Genomic DNA, 23,793 nt, shown 5'->3' with positions numbered 1-23,793 from the left:
TGTCTTGGGTCTTCCTGATTACACCCCTGCATGCTCGAGCAATATTTTCATACTCCTCCCTAGTCATCTGTACAAATTTCCACTTCTTGTAAGCTTCCTTTTTGAGTTTAAGCTCACCGAAGATTTCACTGTTAAGCCAAGCTGGTTGCCTGCCATATTTGCTGTTCTTTCTGCACATCAGGCTGGTTTGTTCCTGTGCCCTCAATAAGGCTTCTTTAAAATACAGCCAGCTCTCCTGGATTCCTTTCCCCCTCATGTTATTCTCCCAGGAGATCCTGCCCATCAGTTCCCTGAGGGAGTCAAAGTCTGCTTTTCTGAAGTCCAGGGTCCATATTTTGCTACTCTCCTTTCTTCCTTTTGTCAGGATCCTGAACTCAACCATCTCATGGTCACTGCTGCCCAGGTTGCCACCTTGCTTGCCACAAGGCTGTGAGGAGCCTGTCTCTGCCTACAGATGTTGGTAGCAGACCCTTGGCTATACAAACAATATGGCCTTTAGGGCAGGGGTGAGGAACCTGTTTTCTATCAGGTGTTGTGGGCCACACACAGCCCCGCAGGGATGGGGGTGGAGGCTCGGGGCTTCCCTCTGCAGCGGGGTGAGCTAGTGCTCACAGCTCCGAGGCTCAGGACTTCCCCTACGCTCCAGGGTGGGGCCAGAAATGAAGGGTTTAGGGTGCAGGAGGGGGTGAGGGCTCTGGCTCAGGGGACGGGCTCTCGGATGGGGCTGGGGAAGAGGGGTTTGGGGTGCAGGAGGGGGCTCAGGGGTGGGGCATGGGGTTGGGGTGCGGGAGGAGATTCGGGGTGCAGGCTCTGGGAGGGTGTTAGGGTGTGGGAGGGGGTTCCAACCTGGGGCAGAGGGGTTGCAGTGCAGGCTCCGGATGGGCGGCCCTTACCTCAGGCAACTCGCAGTCAATGGTACAGCGGGGCTAAGGCACCCTGGATCTGTGCTGCTCCTGGAAGTGGATGGCATGTCCGGACCCTAGGCAGAGCAGCCAGGGGACTGCGCAATGCACGCTGCCCGTACCTGCAGGCGCCACCCCCACAGCTCCCATTGGCTGTGGTTCCCGGCCAATGGGAGCTTTTGAGCCAGCACTGGGGTACTGCATATTTGTCCTCTCTTCAATCACATTCCTTAAAATTGACTTAAATCAAAGGTTAACATCTAAAAGAAAACAGTGATGTTAGACCTTGCTCAAAGCAGCAGAAATGAGAGGGGATGTTTCTTCAACATTCGTATTTGTTTCCTTAGTCATGCAGCCATGTCCTCTCCACCTGTCCAGCCTCCGAGAGGGGATTCCCAGACTAGAATAGTGTTCCAAGCAGAAACATGTGTTCTTCTTCAAGTGCTTGTTCAAGTCCATTCCATGTCATGTCATGTCAGCACATGGTATCCATGGGGCTGGCCCTATTGCCCCCTGGAGGCCTGCACTCATATGCCAGTATAAGGGGTGCCGCTGGCTCCTCGCCATCTCGGTTCCTTCTTACCGCCCGTGGTGGTTACTGGAACAGTGTTCTCTTGCTTTGGCAAGCCTTCTCCAGTGGTTTACTGAACTCTTCGTTGTAGTTAGTAAGTGTTAGTTTGTTGGTCCCCTTAAGGAATGTTGTTCCTGGAACGGAGCATGCCCCAGTCCCCAGGCTTCAAACCATGTGCTGCCTGTGCTAAGCCCATGCCAGAGAGCTGTTCCCCCTCCAGCTGTCTAAAGTCCCTGGGGGAGGCTCACTTCAGAGATAAGTGCAGAATCTGCTGGGGCTTCAGGCTGCACACTATCAGGAAAGGGACATCAGTTTGAAAGCCCTGCTGATGGAAGCTGCGCTTAGACTGGTCTCCGAGGTGAGTCGGTCGGACTCGGCACCAAGCACATTTGCCTCAGTGCGTAGTGCTCCTCCGGCACGGTGTGCCCCTCGACACCGTTCAACATCCCCACCGCAGAGGACGCAGCACAAGAAGTGCACAGAGAGAGGGCGCTTTCTGGTGTCCAAGGGGGACCAGAGAGACTTGGGGAGTGAGGTGCGACCTGCACTGGGCCACTTGCCATCCTGGCAGAGGTGCACAACACCATCCGCAACATCCAGCCCTCTAACCTTTGATCCACCTCAAATGCCCTTACATGAGATGAACTATCATGGAATCATAGAATCATAGAAGATTAGGGTTGGAAGGGACCTCAGGAGATCATCTAGTCCAACCCCCTGCTCAAAGCAGGACCAACCCCAACTAAATCAGCCCAGCCAGGGCTTTGTCAAGCCCGGCCTTAAAAACCTCTAAGGATGGAGATTCCACCACCTCCCGAGGTAACCCATTCCAGTGGTTCCCCACCCTCCTACTGAAATAGTGTTTCCTAATATCCAACCTAGACCTGCCCCGCTGCAACTTGAGACCATTGCTCCTTGTTCTGTCATCTGACACCACTAAGAACAGCCAAGCTCAATCCTCTTTGGAACCCCCCTTCAGGTAGTTGAAGGCTGCTATCAAATCCCCCTTCACTCTTCTTTCTGCAGACTAAACATAAGAAGATAACATAAGAAAGGCCATACTGGGTCAGACAAAAGGTCCATCTAGCCCAGTCTCCTGTCTACCGACAGTGGCCAATGCCAGGTGCCCCATGAACCTAACAGGTAATGATCTAGTGATCTCTCTCCTGCTATCCATCTCCACCCTCTGACAAAACAGAGGCTAGGGACACCATTCTTTACCCATCCTGGCTAATAGCCATTAATGAACCTAACCTCCATGAATTTAACCAGTTCTCTTTTAAACGCTGTTTTAGTCTTAGCCTTCACAACCTCCTCAGGCAAGGAGTTCCACAGGTTGAAAACAAGCCAAGTTCCCTCAGCTTCTCCTCGTAAGTCATGTGCCCCAGCCCCCTGATCATTTTCGTTGCTCTCCGCTGGACTCTCTCCAATTTGTCCACATCCTTTCTGTAGTGGGAGGCCCAAAACTGGACACAGTACTCCAGATGTGGCCTCACCAGTGCCGAATAGAGGGGAATAATCACTTCCCTCTATCTCCTGGCAATGCTCCTACTAATATCCTTATGTATAAATGTGAAGGAGCTCAGAGCAATACGCTTGGCCTGCGAAATGTTCCTTCTACAGCTCTCAGGCAAAAGTGTGAAAGTATTGACGAACAATACAGCGTCAATGTTTTATGTCAAAAAAAAGGAGGGGCAGACTCCAAGATCTTCTTCCAGGAAGCCCTCGGTCTATGGGATTTCTGCGTGAAGCATTCCATTCACCTGGAGGCGTTGCCAATTCCTGGGGAGCGGAACATGCCAGCGGATTGCCTCAGCAGGTCCTTCTCCTCTCACCACGAGTGGTCTGTCCACTCAGAGGTCACCAGTGTAATCTTCCAGAGGTGGGGGACTCCCCAGGTGGACCTGTTCACCACTGTGCAGAACAGGAAATGTCACTGCTTTTGCTCAAGGTTCGATCAAGGCAAAGGCTCTCTCTCAGATGCCTTCCTATGATCATGGTCGGACAGCCTGCTGTATGCTTTCCTTCCGATTCCCCTAGTTTGCGAGGTTCTACTAAAGATCAAAAGGGTCAAGGCAAAGGTCATCCTGGTAGACCCAGCATGGCCTCGCCAGCATTGGTTGAGCATGCTCCTAGATCTCACAGAGAGTAGCTGCTCCCTCTCAGGCCAGACATGTTATCGCAGGATCATGGGAGGCTCCTCCATCCAAACCTCGTAGGCCTACACTTGACAGCGTAGCTGCTGCCTGGCTAAATCCTGAGGAGAGGGCATGCTTGGAGCAGATCCATCAGGTTTTGCTAGGTAGCAGAATGCCCTCTACCAGGGCCACCTGTCTGGCCAAGTGGAAATGCTTCACTTGCTCAGTAGCCGAGAGGAGCCTTTGCCCAGCACAGCCCTCCTTGCAGTCCATCTTAGAATATCTCTAAGGTCTTTCATTGTCATCAATCAAGGTTCGCTAGGCAGCCATCTCAGCATTCCCGCCCCCAATCCGAGACAGACTGGTCTTCACCCAGGAGATGATGAGCAGCTTCATTAAGGAGTTGGAGAGGCTCTACCCCCAGGTTTGTGACCAGTTCCACCTTGGGACTTAAACCTGGTTCTGTCTATGCCCTTGGCATCCTGCTCCTTGCTGCTTCTCTCCTGGAAGGTTGCTTTCCTGGTAGTAATCATTTCAGCCAGGAGAGTTTCTGAGTTGACCTTGGAGCCCTCCCTATACTGTTTTCTTCAGAGATAAGGACCAACAGTGTCCCCACCTCGCCTTTCTACCCAAGGTGCTGTCACAGTTTCATGTCAACCAAAACATTTTCCTGCCTGTCTTCTTCCCCAAACTGCACAAGACAGAAGAGGAGTGACAGTTACACTCCCTGGACATTAGAAGGGCATTAGCCTTTTATATTAACAGGACAAGTCCCTTCCACAAATTGACACAACTCTTTGTTGCTATCATGGAGAGAATAAAGGGTCTCCTGGAGTCATCCCAGAGGATCTCATCCTGGATCACAGCCTGTATCCAGGCCTGCTATTAACAAGTGAAGGTCCTGCCTCTGGCCATCGTGAAAGCCCATTCTACAAGAGCGCAAGCATCTTCAGCAGCTTTCCTGGCACATATTCTGATCCAGGACAGCTGCAGGGCCGTGACATGGTCATTGGTCCGCATGTTTGCATCCCACTATGCCATCACCCAACAGGCCAGAGATGATGCCAATTTTGGAAGAGCTGTGCCCATGAATTCCTATCCCATCTCCAAGGACACTGCTTGTGAGTCACATGACATGGAAGAGTTAAAACATAGTTAAAAACAAGCAAACAAAAACCCCAAAGCCATAAGATGTAGGTTGAATTTTCTCTTACAAAGTTCATTACCCCCATCCCCTCCAAAAAGGTGAAATGAAAAATAACACCTGTGCATTCTCATTGCTCTACAATGCCAGCACTGGGAATTCAGCCATTCATTAGCGGGGTCTGTGTTCACAGTTGGGAGCGGGGATGGAGGGGGGAAATATATCTCCTTTTTATTTATGAAAGGCCCTTGTTCTACCCCTTCCTTTTGAAAAGAAGAAAATACAGTTATTAACCTTCTGTAACTGTTGTTCTTTAAAATGTGTTGCTCATGTCCATTCCATGACCTTCCCTCCTACCCCGCCCTTGGAGTTGATGGCAAGAAGGAATTGAGAGGGCCAGGGGCTGGTGGCACCCTTATACCGACGCATGAGTACAGGCCTCCATGGGCGATAGAGCCAGCCCTAAGGAGACCATTGTGGGAAAACTCTCCGGCAACGGTGTATGCAGCACATGCACACCTGACATGACAGGGAATGGACATGAGCAACACATCCCGAAGAACAGGTTACGAAAGGTAGGTAACTGTATTGTGCAACCACTTGGGTAGATAGCACTGAGAAGTTCCCCCTGCATTAATGAACCTGCAAGGAGTCTAAGTAGAAAAATGAAGATAAGAAGGAGCAAGGCCCACCAATGCCTTCCAGTTCCTGCTGCAGACTTCCATCCATCCCTCCCACGACTCCCTCCCCTCTCTCCTGCATTCAGAAGAAATTAAGTTAATCCTAAGGGATCCTGGTGAAGAAATCCTTTCCATCATCTTAACCTTATGCATGTGAATGAGATTCGCTGCAGTTAAACATTTGACCCTAGGTGCACAATGATAGCTTTGTTAGCCCATTCTGTCTTGTGTTCTGGGGCTTCCAGGTGTCCCCTGTAGCTGTAACTGCTCCCTCATATTTCTGTCTTGAAAATTTCTGATGGTAGCGTGATAGCTGTGCAGCCACTTGGCTGATGGAACTGCCTTGTGAGTCCGCACGCGTGATCTGTGCACACTGTGCATTGATGCAACGTGCGATCTTTTAATCTGTGAGTAATCTGTCCCTCACTGGAAATTGTGGCAAGTTGAACAATGCTTCACTGAAGTTCTGCTCTGTAAACTGAGCTCTGCTGCTCGCTTGGTCTGAAAAAGCAGCTGACAGCTCTCAGCAGTAGTACTCCTCCAGGCTGCTAGAAGGCCAGGTCATCGAATGTCACTGCTAAATCATGTTTAATCAGAGGTCCCCTGTTAACATGACTTTGAAATTGAGCAAGTCTCAGCAGTCATCCTGGGATGGATGAGGTGAGGCTCAGGATTGCCAATCCATTCCTAGCCAGTCCCATGGGACCGTGCAGGCAATACCCCAGTTGTTTGAGTGGGATTCGATGTTCAGTCCCTGTAGAGTTTAGGATACTTTGGCAGCATGGACTCCTTTTGGGTATGTCACTGAGACTCTTCCACCTCACACCCCACATGCTTATTCCCTAATTTTGATTTTCCTCAGGACCTGTCCACAGAATATAACATTCAGTCAATAGTTCCATCGGCTTGTCAAATGCACACCAGCACCTTCACCCAAACACTTGTAAGGCAGTTGCAGTTTGGCTCTTTGCTCTGATACTGGGAAGCGGGAGCTGAGAAAAGGGAGACCCCTATTGACTCTGCAAGGCTGTCTTCCGTAGCCCTAAACACTGATGACTGGCAGCCACAGACCTCTTGGGATTCGTAATAGTCATTTATAGTGTCTGCAGCCCAAAAGGTGGCAGTAAAAAGTAGAAATATGCCCAATCCAGAAACCCAGATCCAGTCAATCCCAGAACTTGGGAGAAATTCAGATCAGAAGCTGAAATTCAGAGCAAGATTGCTGCTCAGTTCCACCTCCAGTAAAACTGACATTGGTGAGCTCTCTCTAGTCTCAATCAATGACTCTCAGGTGTTCAGATACCACAGCTGTGTGAACAGTGTAAACACCTAGGACTGTGCTCTGTTTGTAAAACAAGAAGTGATATTTTTTCTGTTTGGTAACATGATCAGCAAGTTTATTCTGGATTCACTGAGAGAGAATAGACCAGGGGTGGCCAACCTGAGCCTGAGAAGGAGCCAGAATTTACCAATGTACCTTGCCAAAGAGCCACAGTAATACGTCAGCAGCCCCTCACGCCCAGGGCCTCCCACCCACCAGCAGCCCCACCGATCAGCATCTCCCCCTCTCTGCCCGCACCTCCCGATTAGCTATTTTGTGGTGTGCAGGAGGCTATGGGGGGGAAGGGGAGGAGCGAGGGCACGGCAGGCTCAGGGGAGGGGGCAGGAAGGGGTGGAGTGGGGGCAGAGCCTGTGGCAGAGCCAGGGGTTGAGCAGCGAGCACCCCCCGCCACACTGGAAAGTTGGCACCTGTAGCTCCAGCCCCGGAGTCGGCGCCTAGACAAGGAGCCGCATATTAACTTCTGAAGAGCCGCATGTGGCTCCGGAGCCCCAGATTGGCCACCCCGGGAATAGACAGTTGTTGCAGCTGCTTCACCCATACATGGGAGCTGTGCTGTTGGGAAGTGTGTGTAGCACGGCATTATCCAATTAGCAAGGGAAATCATGAGAAAAGGATTTCATTCTGAACAGGCCTCGGCAACATTACCGATCCCACCATAGTTAAGAACAAGCAAACAAAAACCCCAAAGCCATAAAATATAGGCTGAATTTTCTTTTACAAAGTTCATTACCCCCCATCCCCTCCAAAAAGGTGAAATGAAAAATAACACCTGTGCATTCTCATTGCTCTACAATGCCAGCACTGGGAATTCAGCCATTCATTAGCGGGGTCTGTGTTCACAGTTGGGAGCGGGGATGGAGGGGGGAAATATATCTCCTTTTTATTTATGAAAGGCCCTTGTTCTACCCCTTCCTTTTGAAAAGAAGAATGAGCAAGCAAAAACTTTGTTCTTACTGTGATTTCCTTTTTTGCTGTTTTGTTGTTTTGGGGTATTTTTTGTTTCGAATGCTTTACAACTGCCTGTGCCTTCCCTCTGGGGGGTGCAAAATCCATGAAAACATCTTATAAAAATTAAAAAATGGCTTCAGACAGTATTGAAAACACCTCTCCCTAAATTGTGCATGTGCCCTTGGCCTTCCTTAATCTTCGGTATTTGTGCTACAGCAGATTGTCCTTTTTTTTCCTCTCTTTTTTTTTTTAATTTTATTTTCAGTGTTGATGCAAATCCCTAATGTATCCCCCTGTGTTCTAATCCAGTTTCCATATTCTCTGTGATGTCTTTCCTTATCTTCATTTCCTCATTTCCTCCTCTGCTTTCCATCAGCCTCCAAAAAAGATATGGGATTATACTCCTGGAGATTGCTCTATACTTACTAGGGAGGATAGAAAGGTAATTCTGTCTCACATATGTTGTACCGCAGTATACTCTGTGTGTGTGTGGTTTTTTTCTCTGATATCGTTTGGGTTTTATGAGTGTGTGGGTGATGACTCTAATTTTTTTAATTTGGCATGAACTCATTATCCTAACAATTAAGTTGGCCAGTAAATTGTTTCAATAAGCAGTCCTTAAAACATAATCTGCCATAAAGCTGAGTGGTTGTTTTGCTTTCTTGGCCTGCAATGATAACTGTACTAACAGCATATTGCATCAATGTTACAGTATTATCTGTTGTTTAGTTTTTGTACAGGTGGGTTTTATGATACTTGTGGTTTTTACAATTACATTCCAGCAGGCCTGGTGCATCTCTGAATGTAAATGTTAAATGCCTAAAATCATTGCATCTGCGATTATTGAAAAGTGATGAATTTCTGTGTCTTATCTGTACCATCTTTGTCTTTTTTTTTTTTAATAAAAAGGCTCTTTTATTTCAAAATTAACATTCCTTTGTTTTCCCCTAACCCTAAGCATTATTTTTCCCATTCTTCTTCTCCTTCTTTAACCAGACTGATCTAGAAAAAGACATTTACCTCTACCAGACTGAGTTAGAGGCAGATTTAGAACAAATGGAGAAGCTTTATAAAGCACCAGATAAAAAGCCACCGAAGGTATTTCCGCTTCTTTTCATGCTGCCAATTCCTGTTTCCCAACTCTCTGCTCTCTTCTATTCACTGCTGGACGGTTATTAAATGAGGCTCGGGTACAGAATGCCCCAACCATTCTGATTGCATGGCTTGCTGTGTAGCTGTCAGAAATGATAAAACATGATGCTGAGAATCTGGCTTGAAATCCATTTCAGCTACAGTGTTTCCCCCTCCCCCTCCCCCTTTTCTAGGGTTTGTGTGGAGTTTGGTGTCTCTACAAAAGCCCCTCACTATTTTTCACATGAATAGGCAGCGGCAATTGGCTTGAAATTCTTGGTTGACGTCACGTCACCATCTTGTGCCTTTCAAGCAATCTGCCTTCCCACATTTTTTCACACATACCCCACTCTTATGTCAGGACGCTGTGCCCACCCCAAGATCTGGATTTTTCGCACGAGATTTTATGCAACTGTCTTTAAGCTGCAATTGATGCGGCCTTCTTGGGCAGGGCAGCCATCGCCGCTGTTCTGATGAGAACTAATCCTAGACTAGAAAGATTGATTCGGTAATGCTCCAATTATTATTATTATTATTTTATTTTAAAGCTGCAATCATTTTGATTGGGACTTGAAAGCTGCTCTTTCAAAGGCCTCATTAGCTTTTGTATATCGTCTGCATTTCTTCCAGTTTATGAATCTATATATGGGGACAGGGGGAGAGACAGACTAAAAGGTAAACATAGTATTTCTTCCAAAATTGCCTAGGACGCATTAGCTGGATTAAAAGTGAGCTGATGGGAGCTGGCTTTTGCTACTGAACCTGTGCAGCTGGCATTGCTCCTTAAGGAAGGAACCCGGGCTTAGCCATTTCTTTTCTTCTTAGCAGGATGATACTGATTTGAATGCTGAGGAATGTATTATGCTGCAGAAATGTGATGTACCTTTAAAGAAAATGGGGGCGGAGGGTGTAGGGGGAAAGCCTTGGGAAATAATTATAAGCATGTGTCTCCTGGTCCTGGCCCAGCTGGTTCTCTCTTCTAGCTTTTGGCTTTATTCACAGTGACTCATTCGCAGACAATAGAGTAGGCACCATGAAAAGGCATCGGCTATGCTTAAAACCTGTTGCTGCCCCGAAGGACCCCAAGAAAATTGTTGGTCTTCCGCAGAGACATTGATGTATTAGACTGCATTTAAACTGAAATCTCAATGTCTCCCGAAGACCAATATAGTAGTCTCAATGACTTAAGCAAGCCTTTTTCCTTTCTCTGCATCTCTTTGTGTATCAATGACTTCTTTGTTTGGACTTTTGCAGAGTACAGCAAGCAACACTCCTCTGGAAACGTCCTCAGACCACTCATCCTAGTAAGTTTTAGAACCACTTGTTTGTTTTGTTTCACAATTATGGGATTTTTCTGTTAGGATGTTGGAAGTTGTTCTTTCAGGTGACACATGCAGATAATTTTAGCATGATATTTGTGCTTTAGTTAAGGGTAGAAGGTCAGCTATATAGTTTTGAATTAAGTTGGAAGTTATTGTATCATTATTGTTTAGTGGTACCCAAACAAGAAACGATCATTGTTCTACATGCCTTCTATTTAAAAAGCAAAGAAAACTGTAACTTCCTCTTACATTTAATTTACAAATAATTGATCATGCTATATGGGCCATGCTAAGATTCTCTCTAATACTCATGTGAGATGAGTTAAAACCATAAGTCCTGTCCAAGGGTCACAGTGCCATAAAATGTCTAGTCATTTTGATTGCAAATGTTCCAATGAGTGGTCCCACCTCCAACTTTCTAGACAAAGAAAGCAATTAAATAATTCTCAGACTACAATTTTATGCTGCTATTTTAGAGGAAGATTCAACTGGAGATGTGCTCTGTCCAAATGTATTGCAGATGGAACCAGTTTACTGTAAAAGTTGGATGGAAATTCCAGAGCCAGATGTGCCAATTTACCACCACTGGGGATCTAGCACCACCCTGTTAACCTGTTATTCTCTTTAACTGAAACAGATGTGTAGTATTCTATCTAGGCACAGTTATCCAATCCAGATGGATGGGGAGTAGGGACGAGCATGTTTTCCCCTCTGATGTCTGCAAATTTCATGTATATTCATCTTCCTTGCCTTTTTATGATATGTGGTTTTGAAGTTCTATACAGTTAGCTTTGCACAGTTCCCTTTTGCCTGGGTTCACTTTGCAAAGGAACTTCCTTCCATTATCATAATTTGGAAGGTGTCCTGGCCTTATCAAGTCCATTATTTCATGATTTTTTTTTAATTTTTATTTTTGCAAAGGCAGGGTAATAAAATTAAAGGACATCAGAGTGTGTTGCAAAATATACATGTCACTTATGTTTGCCAATGACTGGTAAGGATTCTGAATTCCTGACTGCCCTCAAAGAGTTCCAAGTCTTGTAAATCTTCCCTTTCATCAGATTACCTTGACTGCTACTTTCCTGGATCACTTTCATCATCTGAAATCAGTGTGCTTCATTCTTCCATCAGGGCCCTACCCAATTCTCACCAAAGTCCAAGGAAACTCCACCATCGACTGCTGTAGGAGTTCAGTTGGGCTCTCCATAAATAAATGATATGCTCATTATTGGCGACAGCAGTGAACCAAAATTCCTGAATTTGACCTCCGTAGAACTCTGTGGAGTGGTTATAATCTCATAATTACCAGTTATATAGATTAAGTGTTTGTTTCATTCTAATTTTTTAAAATGAATTCTGTTTAATCAGTTTCCCATATGTATCTATTCTCCTCACAATATTTACTGTGGGTACAATGGTCAAAAGTCTGTGTACACATTAATATGTGAAGTTATGTTGGTGTACATATAATTACATTGTATTATGTAGATACACCAAGGCTAGATTTTCAGTGAAGGCACGTCACTTACTTCCATCACATCTGTGCCTGTTCAGATGACTACCTCCAAACATTGCGCCCATAGTAAATGTTTTAAGGAAACTGAGAGCTGCCTGATCTTTTGTTTCTCAGCTCATGGGGTGGGATCATTCCTTTGAAATTTCCATGCAAGGGGGAAGGTATTCTCTGCACATGGATCTGCCCCTGTGGAAGAGCATGGGGTTGCTACCTCTAGCAGCACAGGCTCCCCTCTCTTCCTGCCCCCACTGAAGCACTTGGGGGTCTGTGCTGTGGGAGGGGAAAGAGGATGGAGGACGGGATGGGTAGCCTGGGAGGAGTCGCACATTGTTCCCCTTCCAGCCCTGTGGAGCTTAGGTGGAAAAGGTAATGCTGCCTGGGGCTTTACTGTCCTTTCTTGAGAGCCACTCCTCTCCCCTGGGTGACCATGGGCCAGAGGAATCCTTTGTAGTGTGGCTTCAGTGGAGCAGAGCTGTCATGGCACGGGGATGCTGCTGGCTGCCAGATCCAGAGTCATAGAGCCTCCACGCCGATGGCTCTGGCCTCCCATGGATACTGGATGCAGGCCCTGCAGCCTGTTTCACAGGGTGGGCAATGATGGGGGAGAAGTCAACAATGGGCCAATGGGAGTCTCCCGAACACTTCCTCTCCCACAGGTGTTTCCCCAAGAGAGGATTGCCTGGGTCACTGGTCTTTAATTACTGGGCTAAAATATATCCCGCTCCCAGGTCACGAACCTCCCGGGAGTAAATATCAGCCTGTAATCACTGGGGCTGCCCGTTTGGGCTCCTCAGGAACCTGACAACCAGACATTGGGGTAAACCTGACTCAGGCTGCATAGTGCTGTGTTTGTGGTACCCATTCCGTGGTTCTGGCTGTGGTTCCCTTTGAAGCCAATAGAAGTTTTGCCTGGGAGCCAAAGAATTGTATTTTGCTTTTCTCTAGATCTGTTATTACCCCAGGGCCCTAACTAATAGGAGATCTGGTCTTCTCATGATCTCCTCCCCACTCTAGAAACTGAAATCCCATGAAAGGACCAAATGTCTTGTAATTCCAACTCCATCAATGGCTTTCTGAGTCATTGAAAGAAGCTGTACCCATCAGGTGCCATGTCCCTTCCAAGTAACCAAGCACACACATACATCTGTTGGTATGTTATTGCTGCTCACACAAATCAGATATACATCTGGGAATCATGGGGTCTTAGCCAACTTTCAGATGGTTTCCTCAAATCAACAAATGATTTGATTTTTTTTAAACTTACCAGAACATACTTTGTCCCCAGTATAGCTTTGTTATAATAAGATTTCATCTTATTATTATTGTCATTGTGGAGTGTCTAGCTGAAGATGCTCAGGCACGAGGGTTGCCAGCTTTCTAATTGCACAAAACCAGACACCCTTGCCCCATCCCCTTCCCCACCCCTTCCCTGAGGCCCTGTCCCCTACCCCGCCCCTTCTCCAAAGCTCTGCCCTCCGCTCACTCCATCCCCCCTCCCTCTGTCACTCGCTCTCCCACACCCTCACTCACTCACTCATTTTCACTGGGCTGAGACATGGGGTTGGGGTGTGGGCTCCGGCTGGGGGTGCGGGCTCTGGGGTGGGGCTGGGGATGAGGGGTTTGGGGTGCAGGAGGGGGCTTCAGGTTGGGGCAGAGGGGTTCAGAGTATGGGAGGGGGCTCCAGGCTGAGGAAGGGGGTTGGGGTGTAGGAGGGGGTACGGGCTCTGGGCTGGGGGTGTGTGCCGGGGATGGGGCCAGAAATGAGGGGTTCAGGGTGCGGGAGGGGGATCCAGGCTGGGGCAGGGGGTTGGGTGTGGGCTCCAGTTGGGGGTGTGGGCACCGGGGTGGGGCCGGGGATGAGGGGTTTGGGGTGCAAGTGGGGACTCCAGGCTGAGGCCGAGGGGTTTGGAGTGTGGGAGGGGGTTCTGAGCTAGAGCAAGGGGTTGGTGCACAAGAGGGGGTTCAGGGTGCAGGAGGGAACTTGGGTGTGGGAGGGGTTGAGGGGCTGGGGCAGGAGGTTGGGTTGTGGGGTGCAGGCTCTGGGAAGGAGTTTGGGTGTGGGAAGGGGTTCAGGGGTGGGGCAGGGGGTTGGAGAGCGGGAGGGGTTTCGGGTTACGGGCTCTGGGCAGCACTCATGTCAGATGGCTCCCCGCAAGTGGCGACATGTCCCTCGGCACCTAGGCAGAGGTGCGGCCAGACGGCTCTGTGCACTACCTCCACCCGCAGGCACTGCCCCCACAGCTCCTGTTGGCTGCAGTTCCCGGCCAGCACTCTGGGTGGGGCAGCATACAGAGCCCCTATTGCTGTCCCTATGCCTAGGACCCGAGGGACATGTCGCCGCTTCCGGGGAGCTGCACTGAGCCAGGTAGGGAGCCTGCCAGCCCTGCCAACCGGACTTTTAACGGCCCGGTCAGCACTGCTGCCAGGGTCCCTTTTCGACTGGGCATTCTGGTTGAAAACCGGACACCTGGCAACCCTATCAAGCACTGGTATCAGATGAGATCTGCTCCTGTGAAACACACACCCTGCTTGACTGTTTAGCATCTCTTCTGCCTCTGGAAAAGTCATTTATACTGTGGCAATGTTGACCTTTTGTGTCTGGGAGAGAACAGTGAGCTGTAGGAATAATGCTATATGGGAAACTGCTTCTAAGATTCATGCCTTTAGGGAGATTCCTTAACCTTGGCCTGCATGGAGTTCTAATCAATCACTTTAGTTTCTGTTGGCCTAAACAAATGAAGTCATGTCTATTTTTAAAATAAATCTCACAGTCTAATGCCAGGGACAGAATTCTGCTCTTACACCTGCCTGGCAGATCTGGACTCCAGTATTCTGCTCTTCCTACAGGGGAGCTCTGTGCATGTGGACAGAAAAGAACGTAAGAACTGAGATCTGCCATGCAGGTTGGGGCAGAATTTAACCCCAGGAATATACTTTTTAAATTTGAAACAGTCTATGCTATTTGTGAATGGGAGGCAGCAAGAAATAGTGGTTAGAGCAGAAGCTTAGGTGCTGGAAGGTGTTTTTTGTTCCCAGTTCGGCCACTGAATAGCCTTAGGCTATGTCTATATTAACGTGGTAAGTCGACCTGCGCAACACTGCTCCAGCTACATGAATAATGTAGCTGGAGTCAACATACCTTAGGTCGAGTTACGGCAGGGTCTGCCTTACTCTTCTTATCGGGGGTAGAGTACAGGGGTCGACTGGACAGCGATCCGCAGTCCATTTGGTGGGTCTTTACTTGACCTGCTAACTCGACCGCCTGTGGATCGATCTCAGAGCATCAATCCCATCTGTAGCGTAGACCTGCCCTTAGACAAATCACTTACCCTCTCTGTACTTCCATTTCCCCATCTATAGAACACGGGGATAATAATTCCCTGTCTCTCAGGTGTGAAGAGAGGTGTAGTTTGTACAGCCCCTTGAGACAGTGGAATGGAGGATGCTATAGCAATGCTAAGTATTTCAAGTGTGATTTCAATACATACATGGTCTTCAGCTAGAAATCTTACCTCAGCTGTATTGACATGCAGAGGTGTAAGAATCACAGGCACCGCTAAGCACGGGTTCACGAGTGATCTCCTCTGACCTGTTCATGATGCTCTCTAAGCACACAGGAAGAGAGAGAAATCAGTCTCTCTTTCTTTTCTTTTTTAACCCATTTTCTAGCTCAGCATATTTACCCAGCTACCAGGCAGCAAGGAAAGAGCTGGAACCAGCGCCAGCAGACACTGCTGGCTTGGAGAATGAAAGGCAAATTTACAAAAGTGTGCTGGAAGGTGGTGATATCCCGCTGCAGGGGCTAAGTGGTCTCAAGCGTCCGTCTAGCTCTGCTTCCACTAAAGGTAGGTTAGCGGAGCACTGACCCCTTCCCTCCATTACACACGGTGAGGTGGGTGAACCACCAAGTGGGGTTGGGTCCTTATCCAAACCTAGTGAGATCTACCTGTCATTCCTCTCTCTTTCACTGCCTTTCATCCTCTTTTCTCTCCCCACCCAGCCTGGCCATGCTTTCCCTTAACCGTATCCTCCACCAACTCCAGCTTACCAATAGGGTCAGGACTCTTCCCTTTGCTTTCCCTTATTTCTGCCTCCCTCTTTCCAACTGTCAGCCAACACCACCTTCCCCTTTTTCTTCCTCCCCGCAGTACTCTGATGTCCTATTACTGCCACCCTCTGTTGCTGCTGTTCCTGATGTGCAGTCTGATCACGCCAAGCAGTGTCTGCTGGCCTGAGCACGTCTGCATTATTTCAGTGCTATGCACTCTGGGGCTCTCCTGGCTCAAAGAAGCATGGGACGCCTCTCGACCTGGCAATTGCCTTGGAGCCCATGAGATACAAAGAGAACGGCCAGCCCAGCAGAGACTGGTGACACTGTTGAGCCTCTGCCTTGGAGTTTGTAGCATACTGGGACAGCCGAGGAGCCTGATGCATCTCTGAGCTGGTTGTAAGCTAAAAATGGCTGGGGGCAGAGGAGCTGGTTCTTTTGTTTTCCAAGCCAATCCTCCTACAAAATAGCATATCACACCTAGGAGTCTCTGTCTTCACCTCCCAGCTGCTTTTAGCAAACATAACTGTGCAAACGGTGCAGAGAGCATGCTCAGCCAGTTCCCAGCAAGCACAACTGCTGAGGACGTGGTCCACTTGTTTTAGTGCAGACGCTCCCTGACTTGCCTGACCCTGGCAGGAATAACTTATTTGGCAGCTGTTGTGTGGGCAGGACCATGGTTGGTCTGATCACTGGCTCACAGTGAGGCTGCTTTTGCAATATTAATCCCTCTGCATCCTTGCTAAGGCCCACATTCTGCTAGATGCGGAGTGCCTCCTGCATGGTGTGGAGGATGCTCAACACTTGGCAGGATTGGGCCCTACAAATGCTCCAGGCCTGAATCTGGACCTTCTTCTGATTTTAGAAACTCCGCAGCATTGCAGAATTTAGCTGTATCTTTGCACTCGCTTTTATAACATGGCTTGTGCATTGTCTCTCTGCTTTTCTTTCTTTTGAACACCAGTTTTTTAAAGTGCATTTTGTGACATCGAAGCATGTTATCTCTCCTGTCTCAATAGCTTTCAAGCATTTAAGCTAACAGGTTGTATTTATTTTATTCTGCATGCTTACCAGTGGATCGTAAAGGTGGGAATGCTCATATGATTGCACCCTCTTCAGTTAATAGCCGAACCTTTAATGCTAATCATACCAGTATGTTAGGTCATGCATGTACACATAAGAAGCCCTTATCAGCTGCAAAAGCCTGCATTACTGAAATCCTCCCCTCCAAATTCAAACCCAAACTAGCTGCTCCTGCTGCTCTTGTGCAGGACACAAAGGGTATCCTGCTGCCTCATGAGAAAGCACAAAGCTGTGAGAACCTTCGTAGCTCCAGTGCCTTGTTTGATAACAAAAAAGCTTTCCTGGTCAATGTAGGGGAAAGTGTAGAAAACCTTCTAATGCAATCGAAGCAGGAGTATGTCACCAAATCCAGCAGCACTCTGAGCCTGCAGGAGTACAGCACCAGTTCTAGAAAGGGCTACCTTCCCAGGAAGAGTGGGATGGAGTTTACAATGCTGTATAAAAATATGCATCAGATCAACAGGTCCAGGATCCACCTGGGCACCATCTCATCCTGCAGTGTGAGGGACATTGCATCCCAGTTTGAGAACGAGCTGAGGGACAGGAGTGAGCAGAGCCCCAGTGGGGAGAATTCGGAGCAAATCCCCAAAGACACTGTCTCATCCCGCATCACCGCCTTTGAGCAGCTGATCCAGAGATCCCGGTCCATGCCAGCTCTCAACTTCTCCAGTGGGCAAAGCAAATCGCCCACCTCTCCCCAGTCTAAGAGCTGCCTGAGCTCGGCCTATTCAGCAGAATCCCTCCTGGAGTCGCCAAAGCCAAACCAAGAAGAAAAGGATGCTGCCAGCATGGCCAACAACTCCTCTCACTCCTGCAGTAACGTGGAGGACTTGGCGTCAGATCTCAGTGACATTGTCCCCATGGACACGCTCTCGGCTTGCACGGACGAGACTGATCTCCAGTCCAACGCATCCAACGACAGTGGCGGCAGCCTCAGCCATGCCAACGGGCCCCAGAAATATAAATTAAACAAATGCAAAGGAGCTTGCCCAGCTTCCTACACCAGGTTCACCACCATTCGTAGGCACGAGCAACAGCAAGCCTCCAAGAATCCCAGTTCCAAAGGGGATGCCCACGGGGACAGGCACGCGCTCCCGAGAAATGTTTATCTGATGAGCCCGCTTCCCTTCAGATTGAAAAAGCCCTTCCAGCACAGCCCCAGAAAGACTCCTCCCCCGGATTGCCTGGGAGTCCCACTAGTATATAGCACTGAGAACCAGAATAATGCAGCTCAGCCACGAGGATGCCAGGCGGAAGAGAGTCACCACTCCCTGCACAAACTGTGCTGTGAAGACAGACCTCTGGCCCCCAAGCGCCTGTCTTCCTTTGAAATTGTGGAAAGGCTTAGCCATTTCCCCAGCATGGAATCCAGTCCAGAAAGTGCCATTCTCCAAGCTAATACGCCAGACTCCTTTAATAATGGGAATATTGTTCCATGTGCTTTCTATCACAGCTTGGATAGAAACAACAACCCGCAAAGCGAACTCAGGACATACCCTGGAGGTGGCTTTTTGTGTACTTTACCACTGTTACTTTATCTGTCTTCCCACTTTACTTTTTTCTCCGTATTTTTTGTTGACCCGCCTGTGCATCACCCAATGCTCATTTTCCTCGTGTGTCTGATGTCCTTTGCGTGTCTTGCTTAGCATTTTTGTTCAGAACTCGTTAACAGCTGCCATCCAGCTCAGTTTGTCTTAAAGGCAACTCCTAGAATGTGAAAATCTTGCAATGAGATATTCTTAATCCCGTATCACTTGCATATGTGTGAATAAAACACATCAACCCAGTTAATTTGGTTTTCTAAGGAGCAGTTCCTCCAGGTCTAATTGTGTCTCTCTTTCTGAGTGTGCAATCATGTTTGTATGTGTTTGCATGGGTGGCGACAGTAATATGCTAAATCATATTTCAATGGCAGCAAATCTTTTCTTCACAAAGTCTTTTTATGTTTTTACTCGCTTTCCCACCTTTGTATTATCCTTTGTTTCAATCTATGTTCGCAAGTACAGCCCAAAAGGGAAAAAAAAAATTCCAAAACATTATCAATATCTGACTAAGAATTTGGTCAACAACAACTGAAAATCCTTTCAGCTGTAATGGAAGCAAATTGTAGTGCTGTCAAAATATTTTTTTTCCTTTCTGGTGACACAAGATAAGTCCATTTGTTTTTTAACTGCCTTGTGTTGTTTTGAAGTAGATTCAGAATCACCAAGGCATTTTGCACCAGTCGATTACATGGAAACTCCAGAAGAAATTACTCGTAGACGTCATGATGATAAAGAGGTAAAGCCCTTCCTTGTGTTAGAAACATTTCTAACAGCTAAATATACAGGAAGTACACCATTTGCCCTTACATAGCCTCTGCATCTCTGTACCTACTTATGGAGGAAGTGTTATGTAGTAGTTAGAACAAGGGACTCCAGATTTCTATTACTGCATCTGCCACTGATTTGCTGTACGACCTTGGGCAAGTCACTTCTTGGCCTCTCTGTGCCTCAACTTACCCAGTATTTAAATAGGGAAAATAATACTTACCAACCATGCAAGGATGACATGAGGGGTCATTAGTGTTTGCAAAGTATTTTGAGATCTGTTAGAGAAGTACAGTACACCCTCGCTCTAATGAACCTGTTGGAATTCAAGCCTTTTGTTCATGATAGCCAGGGGTTCATTACAGCGAAAGGACAATCAAAATGAATGATACACTGCTGGAATAAGTTAATGAAGTGGCCTTAGATGAAAGTGTTCGCTACATTAATTTATTATTAATAATGATACCTGAGGCTAGGAGTCAATCAGGGAGGGTGAGTTTAGGTAACATCTGTGACTTCAGCTGTGGGTGTCAGGGCTCCAGGCAGTCAGCTCCTGCAGGAGTGGGACTCCAGGTAGTTGGCTATGAGCCCCGCACAGTGGGGCTGGGGCTCTGGGACTGTAGTTGGGATCAAGGTACTGGGTTCGTTATGGCCAAAGGTTCGTAATAATGAAGGAGGATATAGTAAGGATGTACTGTGTTGTTATAATTCAGCAGGTGTGCTTTACAGGAGGGTAAAGTGGTCTTTCTATAAGCTAACATGGTGTCAGCAAAGTCTCTTCAGCCAAGCATTAATTAGTAAAGACAAGATTTTCAAAAGCAACTAGTGATTTTGGGTATACCCAATTTTGGGTGCCCAATTTGAGACATTTTAAATGGGTCTCATTTTCAGAAAGAGCTGAATATTCCATCTCTGAATACATTACTGTGTCTCTGTTTGGCACCCAAAATTCACCAGCCCCTTTTGAAATTGTTGGCCAGTATATATACAAACTAACATCATAAGGGAACCACCCAGTCTTTCCAAACACTGGCTAAATTCGATATTGAAGAAAGATACAAACTGTTCGCACTCTGGGAGGTTACTAATTTTAATTAGCCACCTATCTGCTTCTCTGAAAAGCCAGTGACTTAAACTGGGGGATATTTTTTCATTGAAGAATCATGTTATATTCTGAGTTTGAATAATTTTAACATGTTGCTTTGAAATATTTTTAAGCCCTCCTTTTAATTTCTGTGCAAACACATCTTTTGCTATCTCCTCGCATTGTAAAATATATGAATAGCAATGATCTGAATTCATTGGCACTTAAGGCCCTTGGGTGAGTTAGTACAAAGCTTGGACCCCACTCCTGCAGCCAGATCCAGGTGGATGGACTCTTACGCCCATGGAATGCGGGATCAAGGGCCCTCATTTCCACTAATCTGCCAAAGGATGGGGAAGTCGGAAATACTTTGTTAGAGAGAATTACTTGTTTTACTAGATGATGTTTGTTATGTGAGCCATAAGCAACTAGAGAGAGATCTGCAAAGTCACAAAGGGCATTTAGCCACTCAACTTCCATTGATAGTCAATGGGAGTTAGGTGCCTAAATGACCATCTGGGCCTGATCTAAAGCTCACTGAAGTCAGTGGAAAGACTTCCTTTGACATCCATTGGTTTTGGATCGGGTCCTTGGTATGCTGAGTTTTTTCATTGTAAATGATCCCATTAAGAACTACCAATAATCTGCTTTTAAAAACACTGTAATGGAATGTATTTTATATGCCAAGCTAATCAACTGGGAACCATTGTGTAGCTGATAGAATTGATCGTGTATATTTCTCTAAAGCTGCTGCTATTTGCCGGCACCTCTGAAGTTCTTTATTAAAGTCACATTTGCTGGCAGTTTTCAAATGCCCTAAACTAGATGATTTACTGCCCATTTTATGCAATTTTATGGCAGAAACTTTTAGAGGACCAGAGACGACTTAAACGTGAGCAAGAAGAAGCTGATATTGCAGCTAGAAGGCACACAGGGGTTATTCCAACGCACCATCAGTTTATCACTAATGAGCGGTTTGGGGACCTCCTAAATGTAGACGATACAGCAAAGAGGAAATCTGGGTCAGAGGTCTGTTATAGTTACCTCAGTCTGCTGCTTGACCCAATGCAATATTCGCCTCTCACAATGTTGCGCTTTAGGCCGACATTAGCTCTCCAGAGAATGTTTTATTTTTTTCCCATTCTGGCTTCATTTAGAATTGCTTTGGCTCTTGTGCCTGGTAAATTAATTGATATCTCTATACCAAGCTGTATATGTTAAAGCATGCCTGCTGAGAATTGCTGGTGCACACCTGTGATGCATGCGTTTAAATATCAGCTACTTTTAGTGAATCAAAGGCCTTTTACATCCCTTGCATCAGACTGCTACATTGTCTTCTTGTCTGTGCCTTATGCTTAGAAACTTCATGTCTTGTTGATCCTGGTCATGTGACTGTCCTGTATTTTTGTTAGAAATAGATTATGCTGTTCTCCTTCTTTTGAAAGACGCTCCATACTGCTCTAGGAAAGAGTTGGAAGAATTCCCAGCATGTTTCCTAAATATTACATGATTTAGTCCCTCTAAAAGAGACAAAGGAGGAGATGCTTTTCAAGTCCTCCCATGGCACTTTTCACAAGAGTTGGGGTGTTTAGGTGGCCACATGCCACTTCCCGCCTTAAAGCGTTGTGTATCATTGCTGTGTGCTGTTAAACAGCTGCTGTATTTCACCCCAGAGGTGGCTGCATTTCAGTGATGAGTGAGGTGGTTCCTGTGTGCAGGACTAACTTTTGCTCTCAGTTGCATGGGTGTAACTGAGGCCAGAAATGAACCCATTGTTTTTAAAGTGCTTTGGGATCTTTCAGAATGAAAGGTGCCATGTGAGTGTAAGATATTCATAGAATCATAGAATATCAGGGTTGGAAGGGACCTCAGGAGGTCATTTAGTCCAACCCCCTGCTCAAAGCAGGACCAATCCCCAACTAAATCAATTATTAGTTATTATGATTATTATATTACCAACAACTATAATTATTTTATTTCTAAAATTGCTAATTATTTTTATATTATTATTTTATTGCCATAGTGGCTTAAAAATTGTCAAAATATTTTAGGACCATTTTAATCAGCCAACAAAATCACCCCCTAAAAGCTGTCGATAGACGTGCTCTTAACACATCCTATTTACCTTTTTAACTAACTTGAGACAGTTTTAGACACATGCTTATTTTTCTTCAATTCCTCCTGGCCTTTGTCTCTTTCCTACCAATTGAAACAGTGACCATAGTAGCACATGGGCCACGGTGCAGGTGGACAATAGATTTTCAGTGGCGTGTGAGTCCCATGTGAATATCACCCTATTGCCTTCTGCTGGCCAGCAAATTTTTCCTTTATCCAAGGGGAATTTGATCCTTAATCCACAGACTCATTGTAGTTACTGGGGCAGTTGTCCGGTTCAGCAAGGTTTGACATGGTCACATGTTTAAACATTTACTTCCGTTAAACTCCCCGCTGTAGGGCTTTCCTTGCCATTGGTTACATTTATACCAGAAGGTGGCACTTGGCCTATTGAGGGATAAGTTCTCTCAGATCCACAGAGCGGATCTGGACTCTGGGGCAAGAAGCATGCAGCAGAATATCTGAACTAAGATCTGCTAGTTTCACCCCCAGATTTGTGCTAGTCTTTGAAAGGGCTGAGAAGCATTTCCATAGCCTTTTCAGTAATGGGTTGAAAACATAATTGTTGTTTTAATTTGTTGTTTTCAATCTTTAGATGAGACTTGCTAAAGCCAAGTTTGACTTCAAAGCACAGACACTAAAGTGAGTATATCTTGATATTGCTGTTTCTATCTCTCTCTGTCTGCTTTTTCTGCATATCATGCAACATTTAGGATGTATAATAAGACTGATTAATGTTTCTGGAGTGTGTCTCGATCCAGTCATTCAAAGCAAGTCCTTCAAGTCAGTAGAGTAGCTTTGTATACTCTGTGCATCTGCTCCCCATATGTCTTTGAGGCAAACCCAGTTGCTTCACTGAAACAAACAAGTGTTTGTTCCTGCTAGCCCCTCCTGGAGGGTGAGCTGGATTCAACTCCACTTCATCCATCATAAGCCGAGTTGCCAGTTGTGTCCTGCCTGCAGTATCTTTATTACTGGTGGTGTTTTAAGAGGCAGGAAGAACCTAGTTGGTTGCTCAGATGCCAGCCTGAGAGAACAGTGTTTTTCACCTGCTCACTGTGTACATTTGATGTTGATGTGGCCAAGAGAGAGAGGCGCTTGTGTCATCCATGTTAGGAGAGGACAGGGTGGGTTTTTGTCATTCACTGTTGGCTGGCCCATAGAAGAGGTTTGAGAGTATGATACAGCTGCTCGTGATGGGAGTTAGTCCTTTTGTTCAAGCTGAAAAGTTCCTGCTTTTCCAGCTGAAGTTTCCAAGTTCAAATCCCACTGCTGGTCCAAGCAAAGTCCGTAATGCTTGCAAAGGCTGGCTGGCCATGAATGTCCTGGAGTGTCATATATATGGTGCTTCCATTATCAGCAAATTAGCTTCCTCTTAAACTCTCTCAAAACGGTCCTGTCCCACTTATCTCCTTGTGAAGTGAACAAGTGTGCAGGCGAAATGATTGACCCAAAGCAGT

The 23,793-nt window shown here is 46.7% G+C and overlaps 1 protein-coding gene across 1 annotated transcript in view; it reads left to right on the top strand.

Moving 5' to 3' along the window:
- Nucleotides 1-23,793, top strand: part of SORBS1 (sorbin and SH3 domain containing 1) — a 174,348-nt gene that overhangs the window by 124,562 nt on the left and 25,993 nt on the right. The window contains exons 19-26 of the mRNA XM_077822822.1: nt 8,102-8,167; nt 8,722-8,823; nt 10,111-10,160; nt 15,364-15,539; nt 16,817-18,328; nt 19,020-19,105; nt 21,080-21,247; nt 22,929-22,975. Of these exons, the coding sequence (XP_077678948.1) occupies nt 8,102-8,167; nt 8,722-8,823; nt 10,111-10,160; nt 15,364-15,539; nt 16,817-18,328; nt 19,020-19,105; nt 21,080-21,247; nt 22,929-22,975 (2,207 nt within the window). The remainder of the gene's footprint in view (nt 1-8,101; nt 8,168-8,721; nt 8,824-10,110; nt 10,161-15,363; nt 15,540-16,816; nt 18,329-19,019; nt 19,106-21,079; nt 21,248-22,928; nt 22,976-23,793) is intronic.

Source organism: Eretmochelys imbricata, chromosome 7 (assembly GCF_965152235.1).
Source record: "Eretmochelys imbricata isolate rEreImb1 chromosome 7, rEreImb1.hap1, whole genome shotgun sequence".
Classification (NCBI taxonomy): domain Eukaryota; kingdom Metazoa; phylum Chordata; order Testudines; family Cheloniidae; genus Eretmochelys; species Eretmochelys imbricata.
This window is presented reverse-complemented; position numbering and strand designations above follow the sequence as displayed.